The 22200-nt window shown below is 37.8% G+C and overlaps 1 protein-coding gene across 1 annotated transcript in view; it reads left to right on the forward strand.

Annotated features, from left to right (window-relative positions):
- The first annotated feature begins 6199 nt into the window (after positions 1 to 6199).
- Positions 6200 to 22200, forward strand: part of MIA (MIA SH3 domain containing) — a 464578-nt gene continuing 448577 nt past the window's right edge. The window contains exon 1 of the mRNA XM_044067227.1: positions 6200 to 6424. Coding sequence (XP_043923162.1) covers positions 6301 to 6424 — 124 coding nt within the window. The 5' untranslated portion in view covers positions 6200 to 6300. The remainder of the gene's footprint in view (positions 6425 to 22200) is intronic.

Here is a 22200-nt window from a genome sequence, read left to right on the forward strand (position 1 = left end):
ATCTATTGAAACAAAGACAGTTATTTACCAAAGTAAAATACTTCACTAATACCCCCAAGCAGCAGAAGTAATTGGTCTGAAGGCTGAGGCAACAGAAAATGGAGAGAAGCATTTTCAAAATCAGGGATTCTTATTGGGAAGAATTAAGTGAGAACCAAGTGAAACAGGCAAGTGTTTAAAATTTTTATCAGAACTTGTGTAGGCAAGGAGCAGCAGTTAGAGGGAAAGAGGAACAGCTGTAAGTTGTGAAAGATTTGGCCCTACCCAGAACACAGGACAGGATAACAAAATAATTATTTAACCCACTGAGGAGCAAGAAATAGAAGCGATGGGAAAGATGCCAGGATGGGGATGGGTTGCTTATGGAGATGTGGAAAACCTTTGAATTAGAAGTCGTTGCAGTATGGCTTAAGTTATTAAATACAGAATTAGTTCAAAATAAGGTTCCAAAATCATGGAAGAAAACAATAATAACAGTAATATTAAAGGATGGAAAAGACCCCATAGTCCAGGGTCATATAGGCCAAGTGCAATTTTAAAACATGATTACAAAGTATTTATTTCAGTGATACTAGCAGCAAGACTTCAAGTAATTCTGTTGATATTAATACAGGTAGATAAGTGTGGGTTTATTAAAGCTAGGCAGTCATTTGACAATATAACTAAAACACATTTTATTCACAGGGAAACAGAATGAGAAAAGAAGCCATTGATGCTATTGTCACTAGATGCAGAAGAAGCTTTTAATATAGTACATTGGAGTTTCCTCTGGAAAGTCATGTACAGAATGGAATTTCTAGTAGAACATATTAATAGGTTCATTTATTGTAAGAGTTTTATACAGTAGCTACATGAGTAATAAAGAAGAATGCCATGATATCAGATAGATTTGAGATTAAAAGGGGTACAGGATAAGGATGTCCATAGCATCCATTTCTCTTTGTTATTTACATGGAACCTTTAGCCAGGAAAATAAGACAGTATGATATAAGGGTCTGGAAATGAGCAGGGGAAGAAAGCTGTCTCTCTTTCCTAATGATATGTAATAGCCCCCATCAGAGATATGACTAGAGGTTTTGAACTCCTCAGACAATTCACGAGAATATCTGGTTATAAAGGTAACGCAGATAAATCTAAGGTGCTATGTATTAATTATGCTCTGTCATGTGGCTTAGCTGAAACCTCATTTATGGGGACATTTTAAGGTAAAATATCTAGATATTTGGCTAATGAATGTAGTAAAGGACACACCTGTGGAAAATTGGAAACAAACAGCACTGTAAGGAACTGTAAGAGAGTGGAAACTATTTGAATGTGACATGGATCAAAGAGTTCAAGCCTTAAAAATGTTAGTGGTCCCATTAATATTATATATCTCACAGGCATTTATATATAATCCAGGAAAAGAATTCTGGGATAATATCAGACAGGAAATAATGAATGTATGAGGGGGGGAAGAGAGCCAGAGTGTCAGGTGGCATGATTTGATATTGATAGAGTTAGCTGTGCTACATCTTCAGGACTATCACAGACCAGCCCAGCTATGCCTGGGGGTATTACTAACAAAACCAAAAGTATAATTCTAGGTAGACGGAGTTATTGTAAAATCAACCAGATAATAAGGAATTACATGGAAGACTAAACTATTGGGTGCAGGCAATCCCTGATGAGAAAGATGGCTAAATAGGAGTGATTTATAAAATAATATGATCAGTGTTTTAGAGCCTCATATACTGTGTTTGGGAATTTGAAATCTGGACGATAGGTCTACATAAGAAATTAGGGACAGTGCTCTGGGGGCAGAAGAAAATTGGTGAGTAAGGCAAAAGAAGTGTCATTACTGGGGACAATTGGGGGAAGTCTGAGGGCAGCTTTCACTGGCATGAAGTTTGTGGGAGACTGAGAATTCAAGTCAGGGCGTTAATGCATTATATAGGTATTTATGAAATGTTAGCAAAATATGATGGGGAAATTCAAAGGAATGAGTTGAGGAAACCAGAATTGGTAAAATTAACGAGAACATAAGAAGCGTCTAATACATGACTAGTAAATAGGACATACAGGGCCCTATTAAAGGATAAATGGGGGGAAAAAAGATAGGAAACATGAGGTTTGGCAGGAGATATATGATATGGCAATAACAGAATGGGATTGGGCAAATATCTGTTTAACCTATAAAATAGCAACAAAATCTAAAAAATTTAGAATGACTGGATGGAAATTCCTCCATAAACATTTTTACTCACTGAACAGGTTTCATAAGATGTCCCTTGGTGTAAAAGAAACATGCTTGAGATGTGAGAAGAGCATAACAGGGGGCTTGAAGCATAGCCTCTGGAAATTTGAGAAACTCACTAAATTTAGAGAAGATTTATTATGCTTAATAGAGGAACTGGTAGGCATTCAAGGGGTGCTGAATACATCCGAGTATTTACTTAGTGGATAAACTCTCCAAGGTTGGTGGGAGGAAATAAAGTTATATCAACATTGTTCTTATTGGTAGCAAAAAAGTGATAGCGAGGAAATGGAAAACAAGTGCCTGTTATAAACAAGGATAAGTTATTGTTAGAAGAAATTAAGAGAGGGAGAGAGAGAGCGAGAGAGAGAGAGAAAGAGAGAGAGAGAGAGACACAGAGCAAGAGAGAGAGCGAGAGAGAGAGAGAAAGAGAGAGAGAGAGAGGCAGCAATATTACAAGAAAGGTCTAACAGTTTACACAAACAAAAATGTGAGGTATGGGATAGAATTTTATTAGTTAAAGGACATGTTTTCACAGCAAGAGAAATATGAGTGAGCTCTCTGAATGAAGAGAGGAAAATGTGTGATTTCAGCAAGGATGATGAAGAAAATGGTACGCTAGATTATCAACACATCTTCTATATTATTAAATGTCTTTCTCAGAGTCAAACAGTTTGGAATTAAAGAGAATAGGACATCAAAACTCGTAAACAGCTTTTAGCCTCATTCCTCTGCACTGAATGGCTTTGTTCTGTGCATGTTAGGAAAGAAACATAATCAGATGATCCTGAGCAAAATACAGCAGTAAGAAATCACTACATACATTGAAAATAGAATAGTCACAAGCCTGACTCTGTTACCTGTAGGAATAAAGCCCTAACTATGACTCAGACAGCTTACATTTGATCAATATCTCAGATACTGGAGAAGTTGCATGGTGACAGAAGAAGTGAGCAGCCCAAACTGGCTTGCCCACCTTAGGGAGAGAAAGATGGTCTGACCCCATGCAATGCTAGTAACTACTGTTGGGAGAGGTGTACGGCATGCAGCACCATAGGCCATGGATGTGTTGGGCTTTTCTAAGATACATCCACATGACAGCCTTCATGGTCCATGTGTGGGAAAGTGCAGGCCTTCATGTCAGCCAGCAGGTAAGAGTTAGGCCAGAAAATGGAAAATGATCCCTGTGGCCACCTTGGTGATGGCCATATGATGAAGAGCTATTGCCATGATGACTGGGGAATGGATAGTACTGGTGGTTAGATGGTTAGTAGGCATGATGATGAGGAAAAATAATTCAAAAACAAAAATAGAATATTCACAAATCTCAGAAATATTCTAATGTTAGTACCACAAGCAGTGGAAAGAAGCCATACATTGAAATAATAAATTTGGAAATGAAACCATGAACACTCTGGCACCTATGAGACTGTAGAGCTACAAATGTAGATATAAGAGTTTATGTTTGTGACTTGGAGAAAGCATATGACAAGGTCCCAAGAAAGCTGATTTGGGCAGTCCTGTGATGGTTAGAAGTAGAGGTATAGTTACCTCTTTTGGTGCCCTGGACAATTCCTGACCTGGTACCCCTCACAGGTCATCTCTCTTCTTTAAAGTGTAGCAAATCACTTCCTAAACCTGCAACAAGAGGCTTGCTACATCTAACAGTGACTGTTGAACGATTCAGCCCTGAATGGAAATTGTTATCAGCATTCATTTCTGAATGGTGGTAATGCAGTAAACCATACACAGATCACTAAAGTGCTTTAGTAAATTAATTATTAACATTCAGAAACTCCCTGCCTACCTTACTCATGTTTGCTAACCTTACCTCTGCACAGCCTGTAACTCAAACCTTGTACATTACATTACAAAAACAACCCTTTCACCTAACAGCACCACTAAACAACACACTTGGGGATGCATCCATGCATTTCCCATGCACACCACTAAACCTAGCCCCTTACCTAGCCCTTACCCTAATCCTAACCTGCACACATTCGCTAAAACATGCAAAAGTAAAAAAAAAATACTCAGCTGTCAAACAGAGACACACACACACACACACACACACACACACACACACACACACACACACACACACACACTCAAAGCACATCCCATTTACAATACTAACTTTGACAGTCCCCAAAGTTAATGTAAATGACATTCAACGTGAAAACACAAGAGATGAGTGAGTCGACCAATGCATCTGTTGACCTACTTATCATATCTGTCTGTCTGTCTGTTTTTACGTGCGCGTGTGCATGTGTGTTAGAAGAAGAAATGTTTTATTCTGAAGACAAGTGGAAACCTGACCCATGCCACAATTTATTGTAAACTCTGATGATGCGGTTTAAAAAGTTAGTTTTCCTTATCCTCTTGTTTTGAAATGTTTAATGTTCATTGCATAACATATAATGCGTAATAGCCCTGCAACCAAAACCATATGAACTAGATGCATTAGGGATAAGATAAAACTGGAGACATCTAAATGAATCGGAAAGAAAAATTATGCTAGGTCTATGTTCCAACCTCTTTTTTTCTGGAGTATAAGTCAATGGCATTTTATTTTATTTTTGTTTTTCAGCATTTCCTCTTAGAGAGTCTGTGTGTATATATGTGTATGTGAAGGAGAAAATGAAAGGCACGGCTGGAATGATGTCTGAAGTTGCATCCAGCTTCATTAATGCTTGAAACACTTGCAAGTCTTACACACCAGCCAAGCACAGAATATGAAGCAGAGGAAACAAAACAGTGAGGAGTGGATCAGCACCCACCACATGCTACCCTCTTGTCACAATACCTGTATATGGAAGCCATCACTCAGCTATTCACATCCTTATAAAACTGTCTAAATCACAACTGTAACTCATAATGCATCTAAGATCATGTATTCTTGAAGATTGCCTCTGTGACTTTGTACAGAAAAAGGAATGTAGCCCAGCTACACCACACACTTACAATGTAATAACATTTTTAACAAGGGTATTAAAAACATCCATACAGTAGCCTATGAAGTACATACTCTGCTCTGTTTGTGTCTGCATTTATTGGCATTTGCCATCATAGTTGAAGGTAAGCCTTATTCAAAGGATGATCTGCTACACTGTGCAGTTCATTTTCAAGTAAGTCATTTATTACAGGGGTTATCTTGAGAACTACTTAGAAGTTATTAGGCAGTAGTCCCAAAAGTAACCAGCAATTTAATACTGTTTAGTGAGTTGGGCATACATTGACCTTTCCAGGCTGCACAATATGCTTATGAACTTAAATTATTATGCTTGAATGTTAAGCTACCTTTTGGACTAAATCCATTTCTTCTTTTACCAAAAACAGCTAAGATTATATGATACCCAGCACAAAGAATACAGGACTACAGACCATGGCAATTATATGTGTGAGATGTATGTATGTACGTTTGTGCATAAATGCACATAATACCTGTCAACCTCTTAGTACAAAATATCGGGACAAAGCCTCATAGAATGGGGGGACAAAGGCCCAAATATAGGGACAGATTTTAAATATTGCTCTTATACACTTAGGAAGTTGCTAGAATAACAGAATTTGTCTTAGCATGCTTTTTTCTGGAGGATATGAAGTCTGAAACACAAATGATTATCATTATTTAGTGACTTCAATTCTCAGATCATCCCAGTGATTTGTCAGAAAATCACAAATTTTATGAGGAACAGACCAAAAATATGAGGCAAAAATCTGGACATTCTACAAAAATCTGTACAGTTGAGAGGTAGTACTTGGGCATTGGTTGCTTATGGAGGGACACTACATGTTAGGGAAAATGGAATTACATGTACACTGTAAATTGAATGAGAAGTGGCAGAGAGGTGAGTAGGCTGCAGGGAAACTGATTTTACCAAATGAGTGAGAAACGGGAAAAAAAGAGTGGAGGAGGAGATGAAAAACAAACTTTTATGCAACTTGAATAAATTAGTTTGGTTGAGCAGTATAAACATAAGCCTTCTGTTCATCTGTTTTAGAACTTTGTGAAGGATTCATACTAAAGAGATTTGCAAGTGACATATGAATGCTTGCTGAAAATGACTAAGGAAAAAAGGATTCTTCATTTTGTGGTACTCAGTATTGTTCTAAATATTTCATTGGGAGGAAAGCCGATGCCCAAACTGGCCAACAAGAAACTGTGTGCTGATGAAGACTGCAGCCGTAAGTATGGGCAACAAATGGCAAGTACATTTTGTACTGTGCATTTTATTTTTATTTGTAGTAGATTGAATAGTTTTCACTGAAATCTTCACCATGATGTTAATAAATAAAAAAAAGCATCATGCAGGGAGTGCATGGTATTGCTTTGGTAAAACTATTAATGTAACGTTACTTTAATGAAACAAAACTATATGACACAAGTCAGAGCACAAAGATCAAAGCCTTTCCTAACAAAGGCCAGCTTGTTTCCAATACTCGCAGAAACATGAGAATAGTTTGCTAGCAGGCAGTGACCAGAGACTTGTGTAAGCAGGCAGTTACAGTTACGTACATCTGTTGAAAGTGGTTGCTGTATTTAGTGCAACAGCCAGCTACACAGACGAATGTAGATACCTGTCACTGTAGGCTCAGTGGCATTTTACTTGAATGGAAAGATCCTGGTTGTAATTTTACTGCTCTTAGGAGCTCAGAACATGCTTCAGTAAAACATGTAGCATGGTTCCTCAGTTCCTGCAAGCAGTAACACTGTACGGCACAAGATCTTTTACAAAGAGTGCCACACTCAGAAGGAACGAAATCTTATCAAATAACACCACACCAGCAAATTTTGTAGAAAACATAAACCGCCAGCACTTCACCAGTAATTTCTTTATTCACAGCGATCTGGTACCTCAGCAATTCGCCTTCTTATTTCACAGCTGTGCAGATTTCCAGAAACTAAACTAGGAAATTAGGAAATCCTAACATAGTCCTCACCACATCACTACCTGACTAAAATTAAAAAGAAAGAAAGAAAGAAAAAAAAAAAAAAACACTTTCCTTATACCTAAAAAAATGTAAAACATATCATCAGAACTAGATTAGAAAACCAGCCACAGGAAAGCTCATGCATAAGAACCTACAGAAACCATGTAAAGCCCTTTTAAATAGATGGTTATTACCATATCCTACTTATATTACAGGGAAATGGTAATTAAACAATTACAGCAGAAATTGAATGGATATGTATTGGTCTAGTTTGTGAGTTGCATGAAATATTTTGTACTGTAAATCAGGAAACGTTATTACATGACTTGTGACTTTACCACTCAACACAAAACCTGGTCCCTTAATCTTTCAGTATAAGATACATCATGTATCATACGTCAGTATTACATGTTTTAAGATAACTATGCATGCAAGTACATGCAGATTGACAGATTTACAGATAGAGCTTCCATTCCTTCTTTCCAGGGATGCCAAGTAAGCAATTATATCCAACAGGGTGGGTAATACTGTGGAAATAACAGATCACCTAGGGGTGTTGTGAGGTCTGACACTGCAGGAGTTTCCACTCCTGGAAGGTCCATTACTTCCCATAAAATACCCACCATGGAGGGCATTATGGTGTTTGCAAAATTAACTACCTGTTAAATTTGTTTATATTTGTTTTACTACATTATTATTTTTTTTTTTATAGTTTTGATGTAAAATAGTTCCTCCGCCGAATATTTCATAGTTACTGTAGGATGTGTAACTGCTGTTGGAGTATATACTGTTGTATGGTCATTACTAGTCAAATTATTGTAACCTTCAGATTCCTTAAATCATCTTTCCCTCAGGGAACAAGATGGATATTATTTTCTTTCTTGATTTAATTGGATATATTTTGTTTAGAACTTTCTAGAAAGAGCAGTTTAGTCAGCCTATTATCTCTATCCAACTTACATACTGGGATACTGTAATCTGCCTCTAGCAGATAAAGGTCTGCCATCATAGCCACCATTTACTTTCATTACCTTCCCTTTATTGTATTCTTGACTGTTGCCCCTCATATTTACATTAGGTAGTCAGTAAATGGTTTTAGTTCACTGGCCCAAAGCTAATTCAAGGTAGAGACTGATAAATGCAATGTTTTCTTCATAAATATAGAGGTTCAACAAGACCAAGCATTTTAAAGAGGCAGCTACTGAAATTAATTGACAAGATTAACATCTTGACTTGTTATAAGTGCAAAAAGACATGGTTATTTAAGATATGTGTTTTATTTTTACTGTTTTCATAAGAATTTCCTTAGGGATACCATGCTGAAGCTCAAAATCCATATAATTGATCCCCATTTTTGCAAGACACAAATCGCAAAACCTTGAATACCCAAATGGTGAATTTTTCTCATGGTACATAAACACTTGCCCAATACTCTGTTTTCTCTACTGCAGTGAGTGCAATGCCGGATTTGGTATATATAATAAGGGGATGGGAGGTGAAGCCCCCACATTGGAGGGTGTGGGGTTGTAGCACCCCTACCTAGGTGGGTTTTATTTACTAAGGTGTGTGTGTTTTGTTTAAGTCTGGGCAAGTGTTTACTTATCCTGGGAAAAAATTCACCGGTTTGGTTTTCAAGGTTTTGCGATGTTTGTCTCAAGAAAATGAGTTTCAATTATATGGAATATCCAGGTTTAAAAGCAGATCCATTTGTAGACATGTACTGCAGCAGTACATTCCAGTGGTCATCTACGGACAACATGAGAGAAGTATTTTAGAGTGTGTAGGTGCATGTGATACAGTCCAACTTTCAACCCCAGATTTCTTTCTGGTTGATCATTAAAGTTCTGCAAAACTGCACACTCTGCAGTCCTAATAAAAGTACCCCACTCCAATGGCTGAAAATACATATGAAATGACCATGAACTAGGTTACTACATAATACAGAAAATAAGTCTTATAAAGGGTGGAAGATTGGAATAATGGTAAAAATGTTTACCTTGCAAACACAAGGTGCAGGGTTTGATTCTTACACTGGGTAGTTGGCTAGGCTTAAAATGGCTCACAAAGGCAGTTAGTCTAGTACTAACCTAGCTGTCCTACAAAAGTTAGAGTCTGAACTCAGAATAAGAGTATAGACTATCATTAGCAAATAACTGTTTCACCAATGATAATTTTATTTAGTAGATTTACATGGAAAGAAGCAAAAGGTAATTTCTCTTATTATGTCAGGTATGACTATAATGCGCATGAAAACTGCATTAAAATAAGTATGTAAACACGACACTACATAGAATGGGTATGTAAGGAACAACAATAATGCTTTGAATATTCACTGTATATTTAAGTAGTGTATCTGTCAGTCAGACAGAAAAAGTTAACATTTTCAAGGAAGTAATAAATCAGTAAACAAAAATGAAAGGATAGAGAAGCCACCACTAGGCCCACCCACCCCCAAACAAAGGAAAAAATGAAAAGTTGAAACAGACAGCTTTTATATTGCTAGAGTCTGTTCTCCTGCCATTTTTATACATTCTGTTCCCTAACCAAGGCTCATGGACAAGTACTTAATGAAGACCCCTCACCCACAGACCCTCCTCCCCTGCCCACACAACTCAAATCACAGCAGAATTACAAAGGCATCTCATAATCTAAAGGCTCCATCCTCCCTAACAAAATAGCTACTACAACTCCATCACCCATAACAAAGAGTTAGTGCCTTGATGACAGATTACTTGTGCTGATGTAGTTCTTGTAATCAGGAAATGAACAAGATGTCTAACGACTTATATCTGTGCAAATTCCAAAGTGGTGTCAGCTGGCTGCAAGCATTCAAAACCTGATCTGATTTTTACATTAGCATCATAACTGGACTTCTCTCTGCACTGTCTGATGTAATTAATTCATTAATATTCAAGTAATTTTTTGTCCTCAGTGCCTGCTGACCATAAGCTCTGTTCTGTTGGCCTTTCATTCCCCTTTGACAAGACCCATTTCCAGCCATTCACAGAGCTGTTATCCAGGCATTCATTATTTCTGCTAAGGTCCTAACCCCGCTCCACACACACAAGAACATACACATTAACTCATTCACTCCAATGGAGCTCAGGAAGTTTGCACTGTAACTTCCAATGGGCAGAGCCTAAGCCTTTTGACAGACTCAAATTATGGCCTCACATTTCAAACCATAAGGGTTATGAAAGAAGTATAAATGGCAAACCCTGCAGCACTATTTATTTTAGAGTAGTAGTATTCTTTAGGTTCTAGGTCTTAAACTGAATTTTATAACTCACAGTAGACACAGTAACTATTATGTCTGTAATATTTTGTAAATAACTGTCAGTGGCATTTTATTAATCTAGAAGAGACCTTTCGTAAGAGGCTAATGAGTTCGGATGTGTTTTGTGGTTGTTGAGATATTTAGAAAAATGTGAAAATTATATCTATATAAATTAAAATCATAAAAACAACAGTTAATAGCTCTTGCACTAGATATAAGTAAAATATTAATAAAGTTGAGTTTGCTATTGTGTAAGCTTTAAGATGAAATCTTTTAAAACCTTGTACATAGCATGGTTTTGGAATTATTTATGCAAATATGAATAAGCAATATTTGATGCATAGAGGCGTTTGTAGGAGTTAACTACAGATGCACCTGGAGGCATCACTGGGATGTAATGAGTTAAGGACAATCATTGTCAGCTTGGTAGGAAGAAGATCACATCCCCAGTCCATCTCTACTGGTCACCAGGTGAAGTCCTCCTTGCTCAGTGGTGATAGATGCATCAGAATCATTGATCTGCTCCCACAGGATGAGCAATGCAGTATTCATTGCTCACTCCCACCATCTCCTAATAGCTATTCAGGTACAAATATGACTCTGTCATTGTACACGTGGGTGTGAATGACCTGAGACGTACCTCCCTGGACTACATGAAAAGAGACATGGATGAGCTCTGGGATTATGTGGCCCAGGCGGGTATGACCCTAGCCCTGAGCAGCATCCTACCATCATCCAGAATGATAACAGTACAAGCAGAAAATTATTGATTTCAACAACTGGCTAAATTTCTGGTGTCATTCTAAGGGGATCCAGTATCTGTCTGCCTGGGATGACCTGAGTGACGGACCTTGATGCTTTGCCAGAGATGGCCTGCATCTGTCACCCCCGGGCTTCTGGGTACTGGCCAAGGCTCTTGCCACCCCTATAGTGCCTTTTTTAGGTGGTGTTCCAAAGACCAAATTACCACCATAACAGCTACAAACAAATGCAATATGAGGGTCATGCTGCTCAATGCTAGAAGTCAAATTCTCAAAATGCACTCACTCAAAGCACTCCTTAAAATGGAGAACATCAACATTTGTGCTGTAACAGAGACCTGGTTCAAGGCAGCAGAAAGTACCCCTGCACTACCAGGCTATAACTCATTCCACACCTTTTGGCCCAAGAACTTGGACTGAAGCTCCAAAGGTGGTGATGTTTCCATATTCATAAAGGATGCGTACACCTCTAGACTGGTAGCCTAATATAAGACATCTGAGATACTTCATGTGCAGCTAACATTGGGTAAGACAGCTATTCAGGTTGTAACCTGCTATAGGTTCCCAACCATGTCTCAAGACTCACACTCCATGTTCCTAAGCACCCTAGAGAATATTAGGGTCCAACCTAACACACTTATACTAGGCAACTTCAACTACCCCTCCATTAACTGGGAAAACTACTCATGTACCAATACACTTGCCCAACATTTCCTGGGATTCATTAATTCAAATGCCCTGGACCAGCTCTTTCTTACCCCCCCCCCCCACTACAGGTAGCAATATCCTTGACCTGGTCATTACAAACATGGGCAACCATTGGTCTAGTCCACACTAATAGTCAGCTCCTCCCTGGTTAGATCCGACCACAAACTAATCACCTTGGAAATCCACAACTTCACGGCACCCATGCAAATGGAGAAAGTTGCATGTTTGCTGAATCATATACCAAGGCACTGTATGAACACATACACAAATGCATGGATCTCACCATACCCAATAGAACCAAGATGCTCTCCTCCAAAAAAAGGAAGCCAATCTGGTGGTCCCCTGTCATAAACAAACTCTATAACAGAAGGATGAAACTGATGCAGAATAAGGTAAAGTCCCAAGACTGGAAAAACTCCCTTATCAGCCTCAACAAAAAGTTGAGATTCCTCATCAAATCCTCTAAAGCTAGATATGAAAACAGAATTGCAGCAGATAGTAAAGACAACCACAAGGCCGTCTATAGTTATGTAAAGAATCTCCACAGCAATATCCAGATTTGATCTGAGCTACAGCACAATGGTACCTCCTATACCGAGCCAACAGATATTGCCAATATACTGGCCGACAGATTCAGTGCCAACTTTACCCCCCCCCCCCCAAAGGGCCAATCATAATACCAGTAGAGCGCAAGCACTGTTCAAGGTCAAGAATACAGCTTCTATGGGACCTGACAATATCCCTGGCTGTGTTCTACATGAACTACAGAGTGAACTGGCATCTCACCTGTGTGCCCTGTTCAATCACAGCCTCACCTCAGGATTTGTCCCTACTGAATGGTGCACTACTACAGTTCTCCCTCTCCACAAAGGAGGAGTGACTGCAGACCCTGGGAACTATTGCCCCATTAGTCTGATGAGTCTGATATGCAAAGCTATGGAATGCATCATCATGGACCTAATAAACAAGGATATATGGAATCCCCAAACTCTGGATCCCACACAATTTGGTTTTGTGAAGGGTAGATCATGCCTGCTCAACTTGGTTGGCTTCTTTGTGTCAGTCACCAGAGCTGTGGATGAAGACATGGTGGTTCATACAGCCTACCTTGATCTGGCCAAGGCCTTTGATACCATTCCCCACTCAAGAATCATAGAAAAACTCACTAAGCTAGGCATCAACCCCTAAATCACTAGATGGGTTGCAAACTGGCTCACAGATAGAACCCACAGTGTGAAAGTAGCTGACTCCAAATCAGACTGATAATTAGTCACTAGTGGAGTCCCACAGGGTTTGGTCCTGGGTCTTCTCCCTGTTTGGTATCTACTTCTATGAAATCCAGGCCAACACAAAGGACTCTGGCTGACAAATTTCACAGACGATTGCAAGTTGGGAGCTATTGCTAACTCCCCAAGTGATGTTGATATCATACAGAAAATCCTCACTGAGATCAACAACTGGTGTCAGAACCATGGCTTAAGCTCAATGCAAAAAAATGTGTCAGCACCCCCTTGGGAAAAACCCGGTACCCTTGAATTACCACATCAATGGTAATCCACTGAATACAGAAGGCGTTATAAGAGATCTGGGAACAGAGGTTGACAGCAACCTCTCTTTTGATCACAACATTGCCACTGTGGTCAGAAAGTCCTTCTGTGTAGCACATCTCATTACTAAGTGTTTTGCATCCAGGAAGAAAGAGGTCATTGTCTCCCTCTATTCTTCCATTAGGCCAGTCATCGAGTACAATGCCCCATTTGGCATGTACCTCACTAGACACCTGCAACAACTGAAGAGGCCACAAATGTACCTCACAAAGTGGATCCTAGGGCTTAAACACTTGTCCTATATGGACAGACTCAAAAATCTCCAACTATTCTCTGTCTCATATCGCCTACTTAGAGGCGATCTCTGCTTGACTTACAAATCCATGTCTGACCCAGCTCTGTTAGAAATGCTACATCTAAAGAAATCCCAATCCCTCCATACCACACACTCCAGAGACCTCGACCTCATTACCACAATCAATAGAACATGCTGGAGGGACAGGTTCATAACCCAGAGACTGCCCATGCTATGGAATAGACTTCCCATACATGTCAAACAGAGCATCTCACTGGCCCTCTTAAAGAGAAATCTTGATGAGTGGATGGGAAATAGAAATTTCACCCCAGAGATCATTCCAGTGGCACTACTTTACAGAGGCACTGAGAACTAAGGTCGGGTGGCACGATGCCAGGGTAATCCTATGGGCTAGGCTTGTAAAGACTCTGGGGCCATTAACCTAGTACACACCTATGAACCTGTGAACCTATTCCAGTACACTAGTCACTATCAACTATATGTAATCTGGCATGCTCATGACTTTATCCTTCTGTTCCACTCAGCTGGCTTACTATATGAACTTTATCCTTTATGGACAATGGCTGTCTTTTACATCCATACTGACTGATTGGTTTTAATCTTTGTCTGGCCTATCTGTTATCTTTCCATTAAACTTGAATATTAAATAGTTTAATATTGCTTACTCCAGCCACTTACTAAGTTAAACTTGATTCTGTATTTCTGTTTTTCTGAAGAAAAAATTTGTTTTCATTCTTTTAAATTTCGAACAAATACCAACATTTATAAAAGCAATGACAATATAGTCACTTTATAATGTTATTAATTGCTTATCCTATCAGGTTCTTGCAACTATATATATATATATATATATATATATATATATATATATATATATATATATATATATATATATATATATATATATATATATATATTTTTTTTTTTATTGTTTTCATTTGAAACAAAGTAATACAAGTAATAAAACAAACATCTAACTTTGGACATATGTTATAAACATATGGGACTCTATGAGTCATCATCAGAAATGCACCCACTTGAATTAGTATATTAAAGAAAAAAGACAGGCTAGTATTCATAATTAATGGCACTGCAGTGCAGCTGCCCTAGAGCCAATGAGCTGAGTTATACTTATTTGCCATTTACCGATGTGTGGTCACATACTTTCTCAAAACAGAAGATCTCCTTTTGTTGTGAATTTGCATGACTGTGATTCACTTTACTGTGCAGTTTGGGACAACTATGCAGAAAAGCACCTAGTGCCTGTGCTACATAGAATAACACACACAGGCACTGACTCCCAATTCAAAGACACACACACACTAAGCATTCATGCACAGATACTCATGGAAGTGCTCACACAGTGCTGCAGTGTTGTCACACACATGCACTCGTACAGTCTCATTTACCTATCATGGCTATATCCGTGCAGGGTGAGGTACCTCTGATTCATCCCAAACAGATTCCTAACACTGAAAATCATATGTCTGTGTGCTACAAGAATGGTGTGCATGCCCTCCCAGCACTTGTGTAGTTTGCGATTCTGTGAATCCTATGATTCGCAAGTCCTCTAACTGGACAACATACCAAGATGGTTATTTATTTATACCCCTCCTGTAGTCTACCACAGTAGCATATGGTACTCACTGCCTAAAGCAAAAAGTGACATTTCTCAGCAGCAAGAAGAGGGGTTCTGTGAGTTGGAATGGTTTTATCAAGTATGCAAAACAGTCAATTATATGAATACTTGTACTTGCCCTCGATGCGGTTAATTTTCCACTGTTTAGAGGCAATCAGTCATTAACATGTAGAACTCAGTTTAATGTCCCCTTATAACTCAGTGCAATCAGTTTCAGCTTCACTGATTAGTAAACATTTTCAGTACTAATAAGTATGCCCTCATGCATCTTCCATGGTAACTACTTTGCCACGTATTTGAGTCATTATTTTTTTTTTCTTTTAATAAAACTTTCTGCATTGCCAAGTTCATCCACAAGTTGAATTATGTTGATTATTTTTAGAAATATCCTTTGTATTATGGACTTCTTTGTGACTAATGTCAATAAAAACATGCCTGTTTTCATTATCTTAAGTCTGTTTTCCTGCCACAAATACTCACTGTTAATCATCAAACAACTGCAGTATGGATTTTGACATTCTTTTCACTAAAATTGCCACAAATAACCTACTGTTATGACTCAACACTAAAACATGTCCATAAAAAGATAGCAGACTTGAATCTTTTCCTTTCTTTAGTATCAATGTTAGTGCTGTCTCCTTCCAAAACAAAGGAATTTTCTTTGTTTCTAATGCAGCATTATTAAAAAAACAAAAAACTGGGATTAAAACATATTTATAAATGATCCATATATATATATATATATATATGAATAAGTACGACCTGAGAACAGTCCACAAATAAAACAGAACAAGTCAGCAAAATCTCCTGTCTCAGAAAAAGAGAAGGCACCAGCACGACACGATAGCACAGTTCACAAAAGTTTAATCCAAAGGATAAAATAATTCACATGAAGTTAAGCGCTTTCATCCACTAGGGACTTCTTCAGAACATTTGATTGTAACACTACTACTCCATTAAATACATTAATAGTTGTTAAAAATTGCATCACATGTCATAACCTCATTATACATTTAAAGTGCAAGTGCCTAGAAATACCTAAAGTTGCCTACAATTTCATAGGAAATGTTAACTATATATAAAAAAACACATAAAAATAGGATAAAACTTTTCAGTACATGTGTGGTGCCAGAGCAAATAAAGCTTCCATCATAACATAAAACATTTGGTTGTAATAGTATGTAAAAAATGTAAAAAGAATATATATAAAAGAACAGCCCCATTGCTATTTGGAGCCTCTATTTGTTGTTGTCCAATACAGGTTTTATAGAAACATGTTCATTGATGCCAGGGTACACGGATGCATTAAGTTTTACCTGCCATCTTACCTCCTTATCACTAACTAATTTTTTAACATCACCTCCCCTCACATTGGCTCTAACCAGTTCAAGGATTCCAAAAGTAAAATTAGAACATTCCTTGTTAGTTTTTAGATGTTTCCACAAAGCGTTAGTCTCATCCTTTTTCCTGATACTATACTGGTGGTCGTAGATCCTGTTGCGTAAGCACCTGATGGTCTTCCCTACATAAAAGCAGGGACAGTGAGTGCAAGCAGCCAAATATATCAAATTAGAGGATCTACAATTGCCTTTTTGGTAATGAATTTTGGTTTTGTTGAAATTCTGTAAAGTTAAGTCCTGTACTGTTGTTATATACTGACACTGGGGACAAGTCCCACATTTTGTTGTTCCCCTCTTATTATCTGTATTAATCTGTTTTTTCTCCAATAAGGACTTCAAATTCTGACCATTCCTGTACACAAACTGGGGTACCCCTCCAACAATATTCCAAATTCTTTTATCTGCTCTTAATACCCTCCAGTTCTTCTGAATGATCCCTTTAATATACTTACTGTGAGGGCCGTATTGTATGATACAAGCTTTCCCAAACTTGTTTGTCATGTCTGTACAAACCTCCTGATTGTTCTTAGGGGGTACATTAAAAGGTCTTCCTCCTCCTAGGAGGGTATGTACCTTTTACCCCATTGTTGCCAGACATAAGTCTTTAGCTCATTAATCATGCCCTCGGGATATCCCCTTTCCACAAAGAATGAACCTATCTTCCTTAATTCAACATCCAAATCCATAATATCAGATGTCATCCTCGCCGCTCGAATGAACTGCCCTTTTACTATATTTCTTTTCTGGGCCCAAGGATGGCTGCTATTAAAATGTAGATAGGAGTTGCTAAAAGTGGTTTTCCTAAAAATGTTAGACTTAAAGTTGCCTTCTTCTAATGTAACCAACACGTCTAGATAGGAAATACTCTTTCTGTCCATATTGATGGTAAATTTCAAGTAATCAGTACAAGAGTTTAGGTGTTTGAAAAAATGGTCCAACTCCTCCTTACTCCCTTTCCAAACTAGAAAGATATCGTCAAGGAAACGATAGTAGCATCCTATATGTTCCATCCACTTAGAGCTAAGGATGTGTTCCTTTTCCCAGTTAAACAACACCAGGTTTGCATATATGGGGGCACAAGCAGCCCCCATCGCAACACCCTTGCTTTGTCTATAATATTTCCCCTCATAAAAGAAGTAGTTGTGGGTTAGTACTATCTCCATGAAGTCCAGAATCAAAAGGGTTCGCTCCCAAGAGGTCTTATCTAACTCATGAATACTATCCTGAAACCTTCTCATCCCTTCCACGTGCGGGATGCTTGAAAAAAGGTCGACCACATCAATGGTGACCAACCATTCGGCCTCCTTGGAAATATGTGGTTCCAATCGTCCTAAAAAATCCCATGAGTCGGCCACTAGATGACTTATACTCCCTAAACAAGGTTTTAACCATTTATCGACAACTTTTCCAAATCTGAAAGTTTTAGAGAAACTTCCAGATATTATTGGTCTGAATGGTGGGTCCACCATGTCCTTGTGGACCTTTGGGATGCCCACTATCGTACCTATAATGGGATGTTCTACTTTGAGATATTTTTCCAGGTCGGTATCAATGCTACCTTCTAAAATAAGGTCGTGTAATAACAGATCCACTTTTCTATACCCTTTATTAACTTCATTTAATGAAGATTCCTCATATTTTCCTGAATTACTTAAAATGCTATTCATCTTACTAATGTACTTTTCACTAGAATATAGTACTACACCACCCCCCTTATCCGGTTTCATGATCCGGATAAGTTTGTTCTCTTGTAATCTTTTTAACAACATATGTTCATCCTTAGAAATGTTATTTTCAAAATGGTTATACAAGGGTTCAGTACGTTGGATGTGCCTGTAAATATCACCGACTACAAGTTTTTCAAACGTGTCAAGTAGTGGATTTAAAGGGGGGGTGTAGGAACTCTTGGTCTTAAATTCCTTTTCATTTACATAGTTGGATCCTTCGAACTTAATATCAAGGTTCAGTTTCCTAATATATTTTTTCACATCCAAAATATTTTCAACTAAATTCAATCTACTATGGGGGATAAATTTCATCCCTTTAGATAGTAGAGTAAAGTGCTCTTTAGTAATGACTTCATCAGTGTAGTTGTATATGTTAAAATTGTCATAACTGCTGAGCACATCGTTAATCCTTAATATTTTGTTGACTTTTTCTTTTTCATTTTCACCAGTGTTGTGGGGGGAATTATGGTTGTATATCTGCTTGTTATCTATCTCGTAGCTCTCCCGTCCATAAACTCCCCTTTCTTGGCCTGGTAACCTCTCACATCTGTGTCCCAATCCTGTTCTTCCCATAAAAAATTCCTATCTGTAAATTTATTCGTATCTGTAAATTTATTCCTATAATTGTAATGTGGGGTACGTGCATAATTGTCCCCCTTTTTTCCAAAATTTTGTCTAGAAAGGGGAGTTTAACATATACAACTACACTGATGAAGTCATTACTAAAGAGCACTTTACTCTACTATCTAAAGGGATGAAATTTATCCCCCATAGTAGATTGAATTTAGTTGAAAATATTTTGGATGTGAAAAAATATATTAGGAAACTGAACCTTGATATTAAGTTCGAAGGATCCAACTATGTAAATGAAAAGGAATTTAAGACCAAGAGTTCCTACACCCCCCCTTTAAATCCACTACTTGACACATTTGAAAAACTTGTAGTCGGTGATATTTACAGGCACATCCAACGTACTGAACCCTTGTATAACCATTTTGAAAATAACATTTCTAAGGATGAACATATGTTGTTAAAAAGATTACAAGAGAACAAACTTATCCGGATCATGAAACCGGATAAGGGGGGTGGTGTAGTACTATATTCTAGTGAAAAGTACATTAGTAAGATGAATAGCATTTTAAGTAATTCAGGAAAATATGAGGAATCTTCATTAAATGAAGTTAATAAAGGGTATAGAAAAGTGGATCTGTTATTACACGACCTTATTTTAGAAGGTAGCATTGATACCAACCTGGAAAAATATCTCAAAGTAGAACATCCCATTATAGGTACGATAGTGGGCATCCCAAAGGTCCACAAGGACATGGTGGACCCACCATTCAGACCAATAATATCTGGAAGTTTCTCTAAAACTTTCAGATTTGGAAAAGTTGTCGATAAATGGTTAAAACCTTGTTTAGGAGTATAAGTCATCTAGTGGCCGACTCATGGGATTTTTAGGACGATTGGAACCACATATTTCCAAGGAGGCGAATGGTTGGTCACCATTGATGTGGTCGACCTTTTTCAAGCATCCCCCACGTGGAAGGGATGAGAAGGTTTCAGGATAGTATTCATGAGTTAGATAAGACCTCTTGGGAGCGAACCCTTTTGATTCTGGACTTCATGGAGATAGTACTAACCCACAACTACTTCTTTTATGAGGGAAATATTATAGACAAAGCAAGGGTGTTGCGATGGGGGCTGCTTGTGCCCCCATATATGCAAACCTGGTGTTGTTTAACTGGGAAAAGGAACACATCCTTAGCTCTAAGTGGATGGAACATATAGGATGCTACTATCGTTTCCTTGACGATATCTTTCTAGTTTGGAAAGGGAGTAAGGAGGAGTTGGACCATTTTTTCAAACACCTAAACTCTTGTACTGATTACTTGAAATTTACCATCAATATGGACAGAAAGAGTATTTCCTATCTAGACGTGTTGGTTACATTAGAAGAAGGCAACTTTAAGTCTAACATTTTTAGGAAAACCACTTTTAGCAACTCCTATCTACATTTTAATAGCAGCCATCCTTGGGCCCAGAAAAGAAATATAGTAAAAGGGCAGTTCATTCGAGCGGCGAGGATGACATCTGATATTATGGATTTGGATGTTGAATTAAGGAAGATAGGTTCATTCTTTGTGGAAAGGGGATATCCCGAGGGCATGATTAATGAGCTAAAGACTTATGTCTGGCAACAATGGGGTAAAAGGTACATACCCCTCCTAGGAGGAGGAAGACCTTTTAATGTACCCCCTAAGAACAATCAGGAGGTTTGTACAGACATGACAAACAAGTTTGGGAAAGCTTGTATCATACAATACGGCCCTCACAGTAAGTATATTAAAGGGATCATTCAGAAGAACTGGAGGGTATTAAGAGCAGATAAAAGAATTTGGAATATTGTTGGAGGGGTACCCCAGTTTGTGTACAGGAATGGTCAGAATTTGAAGTCCTTATTGGAGAAAAAACAGATTAATACAGATAATAAGAGGGGAACAACAAAATGTGGGACTTGTCCCCAGTGTCAGTATATAACAACAATACAGGACTTAACTTTACAGAATTTCAACAAAACCAAAATTCATTACCAAAAAGGCAATTGTAGATCCTCTAATTTGATATATTTGGCTGCTTGCACTCACTGTCCCTGCTTTTATGTAGGGAAGACCATCAGGTGCTTACGCAACAGGATCTACGACCACCAGTATAGTATCAGGAAAAAGGATGAGACAAACGCTTTGTGGAAACATCTAAAAACTAACAAGGAATGTTCTAATTTTACTTTTGGAATCCTTGAACTGGTTAGAGCCAATGTGAGGGGAGGTGATGTTAAAAAATTAGTTAGTGATAAGGAGGTAAGATGGCAGGTAAAACTTAATGCATCCGTGTACCCTGGCATCAATGAACATGTTTCTATAAAACCTGTATTGGACAACAACAAATAGAGGCTCCAAATAGCAATGGGGCTGTTCTTTTATATATATTCTTTTTACATTTTTTACATACTATTACAACCAAATGTTTTATGTTATGATGGAAGCTTTATTTGCTCTGGCACCACACATGTACTGAAAAGTTTTATCCTATTTGTATGTGTTTTTTTATATATAGTTAACATTTCCTATGAAATTGTAGGCAACTTTAGGTATTTCTAGGCACTTGCACTTTAAATGTATAATGAGGTTATGACATGTGATGCAATTTTTAACAACTATTAATGTATTTAATGGAGTAGTAGTGTTACAATCAAATGTTCTGAAGAAGTCCCTAGTGGATGAAAGCGCTTAACTTCATGTGAATTATTTTATCCTTTGGATTAAACTTTTGTGAACTGTGCTATCGTGTCGTGCTGGTGCCTTCTCTTTTTCTGAGACAGGAGATTTTGCTGACTTGTTCTGTTTTATATATATATATATATATATATATATATATATATATATATATATATATATATTGTTTTAACCTTAAATACAGCAATCAGTTTTTCTTGTGAAATTTGCTTATTTATTTATTTTTTATTTATCCTTTGTTGACCGGATTAGTCCCTCTAAGCTAGTAATCTCTTTTCAGGAGACACCCAAGGTAGTATTTATACTACTACTAGAGGAAATTTGGCCAGGGAATCAGAGAATTACCATGTTCTTTTGA

Source organism: Protopterus annectens, chromosome 1.part0, assembly GCF_019279795.1.
Source record: "Protopterus annectens isolate FY-2018-M chromosome 1.part0, PAN1.0, whole genome shotgun sequence".
In the NCBI taxonomy this organism is placed as follows: Eukaryota; Metazoa; Chordata; order Ceratodontiformes; family Protopteridae; genus Protopterus; species Protopterus annectens.